The sequence below is a fragment of the Rattus rattus genome, chromosome 9 (genome assembly GCF_011064425.1).
Source record: "Rattus rattus isolate New Zealand chromosome 9, Rrattus_CSIRO_v1, whole genome shotgun sequence".
In the NCBI taxonomy this organism is placed as follows: Eukaryota; Metazoa; Chordata; class Mammalia; order Rodentia; family Muridae; genus Rattus; species Rattus rattus.
The window spans coordinates 13439435-13449439 of record NC_046162.1 but is presented as its reverse complement, the minus strand read 5'-3'; the positions used below and the strand labels follow the sequence as shown (position 1 = coordinate 13449439).

General features: G+C 47.0%; 1 protein-coding gene across 1 annotated transcript in view; it reads left to right on the top strand.

The window, feature by feature from the left end:
* The window catches only part of Abat (4-aminobutyrate aminotransferase), a 92828-nt gene that overhangs the window by 56832 nt on the left and 25991 nt on the right, over positions 1-10005 (top strand). The window contains exons 4-6 of the mRNA XM_032912830.1: positions 1995-2024; positions 2583-2700; positions 8449-8498. Coding sequence (XP_032768721.1) covers positions 1995-2024; positions 2583-2700; positions 8449-8498 — 198 coding nt within the window. The remainder of the gene's footprint in view (positions 1-1994; positions 2025-2582; positions 2701-8448; positions 8499-10005) is intronic.

Sequence of the window (10005 nt, the reverse complement as noted above, 5' to 3'; positions counted from 1 at the left end):
CAACCTGTGTTGTTCAGCCAAATCTGACTCACCTGTCCATGAGCCTGTAGGGGAGGGCCCCATCCCCCAGGGAGATTTCTATGAAGACAGGGGAAGCAGCCACTGTCTTGGGTCCTTTGTATTGTCTCACTGGTATGCTGGGAGCCATATCAGATCGAACACGGTGTACAGTGGATCAGGACCCATCGAGGAGGGGGAAGAACCTGTAGTTCTCGCTCTCCCGCCCACTTCCTCCTCCGCCAGGTTCATTTCCACACACCCCCTCCCCACAGCATCTGTTTTATGAGTTCAGAAATATTTGTCTTACTGTGTTTATATTTCTTTTGGATGGTTTTTGTCAAACAGAAGGAGAGTGCTTTTTCATGCATATTTCCGCTGGGGTGTAATTCTAATTTAATGGAGAAACAACATATTTTTGTTGTTAATGTTTTATATTTTTGTGTGGAAATGTGTAATGTCAAAATGCTCAATGCTGAAGTCTTTTTTATGCCGAATTATTTTGGAGACGGAAATCTTGTTAATATCAAGCAATTAGCTTTCTATTCCTAGTTTCTGTTTGAAAGTGGGGAAAATGAATTTTAATCAGAAGTGGTTCTTTGTTGAGAAAATTAATATTGTCAGTTGATTTTACCCCCAGTTCCTGATAAGGGAGTTACATCTCTTTTTTCTCCCGGAGTGCTGGAGGTCAGACTTCAAACGCAGGGCGTTGCACACAGTTGGCAAATGCCTTACCACTGAGCTTTGAATTAGCCATTTTATGTGGATATAAGTCTGTGTACCATGTGCGTGCCATATCCCAGCGATGGATGCAGTGATCGCAGCCCTTGGAACTGGAGTTACAGACACTCCTGAGCTGCCCCGTGGATTCTGGGAATTAAACCTGGTTCAGTGCTCTTAACGTCTGAGCCTGAACTCTCCAGCCTGACTGAGAGAGCTATTTTATATATTTGGTTGTGAGCCTAGCCTTTAACGGCTGAGCCATCTCTCCAGCCCGAGAGAGCTATTTTAAAATGAGAACTGGAGAGATGGCTCAGTGGTTAAGAGCACTGGCTGCTCTTCCAGAGGTCCTGAGTTCAAATCCTAGCAACCACATGCTGGCTCACAACCATCTGTAACGGAATCCGATGCCCTCTTCTGGCCTGAGGATGTATTAAATAAAATTTAAATATATATATATATATATATATATATATATATGTTGTAAATGGTGTGTGTGTGTATGTGTGTGTGTATGTGTGTGTGTGTGTGTGTGTGTGTGTGTGTGTGTGTGTGCGCGCGTGGGCTAGCACATGGCTGGTATAGGCACTAACCACAAAGCCTGATGACCTGGATTGAGTCTCAATGGTGGAAGGAAACAGCTAACTCCCACGAGTTGTCCTTTGACCTTTAACATGCGTAGTATAGTGGCTATATACCCACCCACAAACAAAACAAAATAAATAAAAATGCAAAGTAAACTAGAGCTAGTGATGGAGCTCAATGTAGAGCACTTGCCCAGCATAAGCAAGACCCTGGGTTACAGCCGCAGCACCACAGAAAGAAAGAAGAACAGAGAACCCTTTGTTTTGGGATATTAAATGCCTTCAGCATGATTTTGTTTTTGTTTTTGTTTTTGTTACATATGTACTTCCTGAGTGGCCGTGGTAGAACAAAGCCCTTAAACCCAGAACTCTAAGGTAGAGGTGGCATATCTTTGTGAGTTCAAGGACACCTAGCCGACTTACTGAGCCCTAGTGCAGATGAGCTGCACAGTTAGACCCTACCGCTAAAGGAATAAAATGAATTGTATTTCCCTTTCCTTCCCAGGTATTGAGATCTGAATTTCTGTCTGTCTATTGTGACTGCCACCTACTGTTCCGAGGAGCAGATTTTATCAATTATTTATGTTAAGTAATTAAAAACATTTACTTGTTACAATATTGACTAGGAGTCTGTCGGGAACTGGGGAAACAGGAGTGTGCCGCTGTGGCTGACGCTTTTGTTCTTGCCTGCAGGAGCTAATGAAACAGCTGAACACAATCCAGGTAAGCGGGTGCGAGGCGATTCCTTTTTCTCTTTCTTTTTTTTTTAAATGATTTTATTTTTGCACACACGTGCATAGGTGTAGTTGCCCATGGAGGCCAGAAGAGGGAGACAGATCCCCCTAGAGCTGGAGTTGCAGGCGTGAGCCATTTCCCGTGGGTGCTCAGAACCAAACTCCAGTCCTCTGCATGAGCAATACCAGTCCTTAACCACTGAGCCATCTCTCCAGCCGTGTTTTTATTTCTTAATTTCTACTCATTTCTAGTTTTCGTAGTGGCTTCTCTGAGGCTTACCACATATTCTCTAACTTGTCAGAACTTGCTTCTAAGTTTCTTCTCAACCTTGCTGTGATAAACCAGACATAAAATTTTGCAAAGTACAAGGCCATGGCTTCGTGAACCAAGCTGCCTGTTTGATTCCTCCCAAAGAAAGACGCAGAAGCTTGCCAGCACCCACAGATTTCCGTGTGGTAGAGAACAAACACAGAGCAGTCTGCTCAAGCCTATTCCTACAAATCTGGGGAGTAGCAACCAGCCTGAACCAGTTTCCTCTTCCCCAAGAATGCAGAGGCCGTGCACTTTTTCTGCAACTACGAAGAGAGCCGAGGCAACTACCTCGTGGACGTGGATGGCAACCGCATGTTGGACCTGTATTCTCAGATCTCCTCTGTACCCATAGGTAAGAGTCCGACAGTCACCTCTCAGCCCTTCTTTGTCATGGCCATCAGACTTCAGATGTCTGTCCCCAGTGTTTTACCAGCCTCTCCCCCGAGGGTAAGGGAAAGAACAAGTAATGGCGGAGAGAGCATGATTAGACGTTGTTGTTTCTAGGAGTTTTAATTTTAAGAATGTGGGTGCTACATGTGTGCCAACTGTGTGCAGTACCTGCAGAGGCCTGAAGAGGGCATCGCATCCCCTGAGACCCAATTACAGATGCTTGCGAACCTCCATGTGGACGCTGGAAATAAACCTGGGGGGCCTCTAGAAGAGCAACCAGTGCTCTTAACCGCTGAGTCAATTTTCCACTCCCAAGACATTGTTCGTTTGTAGTTTTGTTTTAAGATTTATTTTTAATTCGTGTATGTGTATATGTACACACATGTATGTGAGTGCAGGTGCCCATGGAGTTCCTGGAGATGGAGCCTCAGATGCGAACTGCCTGGTGTGTTGAAAACCGAACTTGGCTCTTTTGCAAGAGCAGGAAGTGCTCTTAACCACTGAGCCCCAGCCCCAGCCCTTAAGACAATGTTTGAAACAGTAAAGAGTCTTTCCAGGTTTGGTAAACAGACCGTGACGCAATCGACTTCGGGTGACCAGATCCTTTAATGACTCCAGCACTCAAAGTGAGGGAAGCCGAGATAGGAGAGCCAAGGTGACTCAGAGCGGAGGAAATCCTTAATATTCATAGACTCTAGGGGTGGGTGTCGCTGAGCTTAAGGAAATGGTCTCTGGGATTAGCAGGTTAGTGAAGGAACTATAGATTACACATAAAGCCATGATTCGGGAAGCTGGTCCTCTTCCCCCACCAACCTTGCTTGGCTGTTAGGTGCTGGTTGCTAAGGTACTCAGTAGGTACAATCTCTGAGATATGACACATAGTAGGGCCTTCTCTCCTTTCTTCCTCCACACACCATTGGGTAAGCGTGTATTCATTTCCCTGTTTTGCAGCTAGGTGAAGAAAGCTTGAAGAGGTAAATTTGCATAGCAATAACTCAGTGGAGCTGCCTAGGTTGGGTTTCCTAGCAGAATCCTAGGTGAGGATTCTTCAAGTAATCTATGGAGGGAATGCCCCTCAGTTGAAGGGGAAGGCCAGGAAAGAGATCAAAAGGACTCTGCTAGAAAAACAGCCTGCTCTCAAAGGGGACTCTGCGTGCCAGACTGACACAGACCACTGCCCTTTTTGCACCTCCGAGCTGGCCGCTCTTTGCCTGCCTACCGCCAGGGGAAGGCCCAGCAAATGGACCTTCCATCCCTGGAAGACAGTTTTCAGATAGGAGGCAGCCGGAGCCGTTACCAGCCAACACAGATAACAGCTGGGGTTTGGGATGGTCTGCCCAGAAAGCATGGCCTCAGTGGATGCTAGCTCCTGCCTCACCTGGGCTCACTGCCCAGCCACATCGAGAGGGACGCAGACAATGGGATGGGTAGGGTTAATTTGGAAATGAGGTAGCTCTTATTTGCAGATGGTTATTGTCTCTTGAACTGATCGATGCCCAGCTGTGCCCAGTGGCCTGTGGGCTGTGCCCGTCCCTTCACAGGTGATACTGCTGTTTACTGCAGAGGAGACACACATGGGGGGGGCGTTGCTCTATGTTAGCAGCTCCCCACCCCCACTTCCTGGCACCCAAGATGCCCTCTAAACCCCTAGCCTTGGGTGCCCATTCCTCCTCTACCTCCCCAGCATCTGTCCTCAGACCTACTAATATCCTACTGAGATACGACCAGACAGCAGCAGTGGTTCATCCTTCAGGGGTGCCTCAGCCTCTGAAGGCACCAAGGATTTCAAGACGTACAAACCCTTCCTCTCCTTGGTTTGCATTTATTGTTGGTTATTTATTTATTTATTTATTTATTTATTTATTTATTTATTTATTTATTTACGTGTGCACGCGTGCATGCACCCATGCTCTCACACACATCAAGGCATGTACTACCAACCCAGCTTCCCGGTTTTAAGCATGTCATACTCACTGAGAATTTACCAGACACCTGGCTGTTGTCAAGGGCTCCGCACATTAATAAATGGCCACCACTGCTCTACGACAGGGTCTCCAGCTATGACCTCCAACTGACCTCATATCAGAAGCCAAGAATCATAGGGTCTGCCTGGTGGTTCAGTCTGAGGTCTTGCCAGGATCCGAACCAGTGAGTCCACCCCTTTTGTTCCTACTGAGCAGTCTTGCAGACACCTGCCCTGTGTGGTAACTCAGAGCCAGGTTGAAAGTTCCCTAGTCGGAGTTCCCTTTCCATCTCTCTCCTTCAGGAGCCAATGAGTCAGGCTGCCTCTGCAGTTTAATGAGCTTTACTGGAACCAGGCTTATCTACTGAGGCAGAAAAGTCATAAACACCCAGGCAGCGTGATAAGCCAGAACTCTGGCCAGAAAACGTTTGGAAAAACCCAGAGAATGTTCTGTCCTTGAATGATGAGCAGTGTCTAGTCCTGGGCCTTGCACCCATTGCGTGGGCCAGGGAAAAGACAGAATATGTTAACTCTCCGCCACGGTCTTCTGCTTCCACAATGTATCCTCCTCAGCTGGCAGGATGAAACCACGAAGATTTCCCCTTTAAACCCTTCTCACTCTCTGCAGAAAGGTGATACTTAGTGTTTTATACTTGTCTAAACTTAACTGTCTTTTAGGGAGAACAGATCTGGGGCCCAGAGCCTCAGGCAAACAACAGAAAGATTGTTTCCACTGCACTAGCCTCTGGCCTCAGCAATACAATGTCTCCTTTCAAAATAAATGTATTTCAATTAAAAAGCACATGTCTTCCTTCCTCGGTGAGGTAAATACTGAAGACTGGGTAGCTTGTAAAGAACAAAAGTTTCTCCCAGTTTTCAAAGCTGGGAGTGCAAGATCCAGGCCTCACTGAAGAGCACTTTCTTTATAGAACAAGGTGCTGCTTTTCTGCAGTGTCCTGACAAGATGGGAGGCACTAACTCCCTGACTGTGGGTTCCACTCCCTTGACCTAATCACCTTCCAAGATCTGGGAGAGACTGCAAACAAGCTCTGCATGCTGTCAGCTCAGGGGCCAGGATCTCGGCCGATGAGCTGCAATTACTGTAGTAAAACCTTCCTGATCTAAGCTCCTCTCATTGCTCTTTCCTCATATAGCTTGTAAGCTTCTACGTTCTTGCCCGCATCACTGGCTTACTGTGCTGTTAATTCATTCATTTACAGTGTACTGAGCAGAGTGAGCCTTGGTGGCAGGGAGTGGACAGAGAGGTCTCACGGTGGTCTCTGGACACCTGGACACATCCTCCAGACACCAGTGCCTACGGCTTCCTTTGACCTTCCTGCCAGAGTTACTGACAGGCAGATCCATTACTGTCCCTGTTGCTGTCTTAAAATGCTCTGGCAAAAGCCATTTGAGAGAAAAGGTTTATTCTGGCTCACAGGTTAAAGGTACAGTCCATCAAGTCAGGGAAAGAGTGGCGTTGGGAGAGTAAAATGTCACACTGTATCCACAGACAAGCACAAAGTGATGAATGCTGGTGCTCAGTTCATTCATTCATTCTATCTGCCATCTATCTATCAATCAATCAATCTATCTATCTATCTATCTATCTATCTGTCTATCTATCTATCATCTATTTAGCTATCTATCATGGAGATAGGGTCTTGTCGTACAGTCCTGGCTGGCCTAGAATTCAATATAGTGCCACTCACTCTCAGAACGAGTCTTCCTACCTTGGTTAACCTAATCAAGGAACTCCTGCCAACACACACACAAAGGCTAGTTCCCAGATGATTCTAAATACGCTCATGTTTTCAGTCAGTATGAACCTCGCCAACAGGACCAGCCATAAGGCATAGAAAGCTCCTGCACATGGTAGATGCTCAGTAAATACAGATTGTCGTGAAAGAGGGAGGTGGTGCTTCATAGGCTTGCAGGGTCCAAGGCATAAAGGAGACTGGGGTGTTCTCTAATTTCTCAGAGTCATATTTGGGGGAGTGGAGAATGGGGAACATTTCATGTAGCCCATACAAACTGGCCTTGAATTCCTGATCCCCCTGCCTCCACTTCCAAAGTGCTGGGGTTACAGATGCAGACCACCACACCCAGCTGCATCTCCTCTGTTTTCCTGGGCATCCGCACCCTGTCCACGCCTGACCCCATAGGGCTTCTGGCAGAATGAGGAAGGCTTATCAGGGTCAAGCACTAGCTCAGAGCCCGGCACAGAGCTAATGCTCAGGAAATGGGAATTGGAGTGAAATACGATGCCATTCATTTTATTTTCTCTGTTACAGAGTCTTGCTGTGTGCTTCAAGCTGACTTAGAACTCTTCATATAGTCTAGGCCAGCCTTAAAAATCACAATTCTCTTGCCTCAACCTCCTGCAGCTTTTTAAAACTTACTGTCATCATCATATTTACTTCATGTGTGTGTCCTTATGTATACACGTACCATGGTATGCATGTGGAGATCAGAGGGCAACTGTGGGAGTCAGTTCTCTCCTTTCACTGTATGGGTTCCAGGAATTGAACTCAGGTTGTCAGGCTTGTGGCAAATACCTTTATCTGTTCATTCACCTAGCTGATGTGTGTGTGTGTATGAGTGTGTGTGTGTGTGCTTATATATATTATGTGTATGTGTGTTTATATATGGTGTGTGTGTGTTTTTAGAAATTTATAGGTAAGCCTAAGTGTCCATGAACATTTTCTAAGGCTTCTGCATCAGGTCAAGCTAGATTTTACATGCTTCTATCCATTCACAGAGCAGCAGGCATCCAGTGCTCAGGGAGCACCTGTTGGAGAGGAAGCGTTAGTAACTGTGCTGCTTGGTACACTTTTCTTAGACTCAGTTTTGGGTCATTCATCGCAAGTGAATAGAAATACTGTTCGCTTTTTGGTTTTGTTTTTTTTTGGGGGGGGGTGTTTGGATTTTTGTTTTATTTTGTTATTTATTTCTTTTTTCAAGACAGGGTTTCTCTGTGTAGCCCTGGCTGTCCTGAAACTTACTGTGTACACAAGGCTGGCATTGAATAGAGATCCAACTGCCTCTGTCTTCCAAGTGCTGGAATTAAAGGCATGCAGCACCATCCCCCAATATACACAGAGTTGTTTTTATAATACCATATATGTACATGAGTGCAGTTGGAGTCCGTCCGCGTGGTTACACTGCAAGAAGTTTATGTGCCCTTCAATCATAGATGATGGACAGAAGATGCTTTCAGATCTGGAGATGTTGAATGTTACCATTAAAGCCCTCTAGATAGGATAACTTCATAGGAGAGCTATTGCTGAATCCCAGGGTATCCTGAGCTGAGGTGTATGATACCAGCCACAGTGAGACCCTGGAACATGCATGTGTATATGAAGACAGGATGTGGCACGTGACACGGTGGTCACGTTGCAGCTGGTGTCCCTTGGTCCTTGAGAAGACATTTGTTGGGCTCCACCTCAGCTTGTGGACACTGGGAAATGAGCAGGATCACACGCAGTCCACGGCATTGACCTCTTGATGCCCTGCGTCTATATTTGTCTGGTTCATCAGGTCTCAAACCTGAACAAACATCCGAGCATGCCCAGGGAACTTAGAGCTCTCCAGGCTGCACTGAGAGAAACTTCTAGTCAGGGGTCAGAGCGTTTGACACACACAGAGCGCTTCAGAGACGGAAGCTAAGGGGCAGGGAGAGAACTAGTACAGAGGGAAACCTCAGATGCGGGAGCTCGCTCTAACCCTGCTGTACTTTCATCTCCCCAGGTTACAACCATCCGGCTCTGGCGAAACTCGTTCAACAGCCTCAGAACGCGGTATGTCTCCCTGATGTGCTGATGTGCAGACTAAGGGCAGACTGTGCTCATGGCCAGACCTGATAGGCATCTTCAGGGGTGTTTCTTTCTCAGCGCTCAGATGTTTGCTGAGCACTCAGATGCCTTAGAGAAGTGTTGCCTTTCCTCAACTTGACATAGACTTAGTCACCTGGGAAAAGGAGAACCCGGCTGGAGGAAACACCTCCCGTCAGATTGTTCTGTGGGCGTGTCTGTGAAACATTTCCTTGATCAGTGGTAGCGTGTTCTTGATCAGGACAGCTAGAGAGATAGCTTAATAGTGAAGAGCACTTGTTGCTCTTGCAGAGGACCTAGATTGGGTTCCCAGCATCCCCGGGGTAGCTCACCACTGTCTAACTCCAGTTCCAGGGGATCCAATACTTCTTCTGACCCTCACAGGCTCCTGTGTGCATGTGGTACACACACTCAGGCACACCCACAAAATGAGATAAATTTAATTGGAAAACCATTCTGAGCAAGTCATGGGCAACATGCCAGTGAGAGGTACTTCTCCATGGCCTCTGCTTCAGTTCCTGCCTCCAGCTTCCTGCCAGGCTCCTGCCCTGACTTCTCGCACTGATGGAGTGTAACCTGGAAGCCTTCTCCCCCCAAAGCTGCTTTCTTTAGTTGTGGTATTTATCACAGCGACAGAACGTAACTGTGACCGCGAGGAAAGCTCAGCATCACCATTCCCATGAAGTCAGTTACTTAACCATCGTCAGGTGAGAACTGTAACCACATCAAGGCTACGGAACAAAGGATATGGTGTAGACATAAGACGATGATAACGGTTAACACACATGAACAATGCAGTGTTCTGTGTTTTTATTCGAATGTTTGAGTGTGCACTGTGTGTATGCACCACTCTCGGAGGCCTGAAGGGGGCATCAGTTCCCAGGGAGTTACAGGCTGCCCCGAGCTGCCTGATGTGGAGATTGGGACCCAAACCCATGTCTTCTGCAAGAGCAGCAAGTGCTCTTAGCCCTGAGCTACCTCTGCAGCCCTCCTTTTAAATGTACCGCTATCAAACTTCAATGCATGTGTATGTTGGATGTTGAGCCTAACCCCCCCATAACCACCTATGTGGTCTGTAGGTTATAACTATAACATTCTATGATTTGAGAGTCTGAAGAGCAGAAAGGTTGCATATCTGCCTGTATTAGTTGTCTTGTTGGCTATAACATAAGCAGCTTCAGGGGTTTATTCTGGCTCTCAACTCCAGGGTACACTGTCATGGGTGGGGCATGTGTGGCGTGGGGCACGGTGGGAGGCAAGGACGACTCCCTACAGCGCACCTGCATTCAGAGAGCAGAGCCACCAAAGCTGCTTCTTAGCTCACTTGCTACCTCCTATTCATCCCAGAACTCCAGCCGGTGAGGTGGTACCACACACACTTAGAGGGGGTCTTCCCAGGGCACTGTGGTCCGGAAAGCCCCTCACAGCCATTCTCAGAGGTGACGCTAGATCCTGCCAGTCGACAGTCAGTATT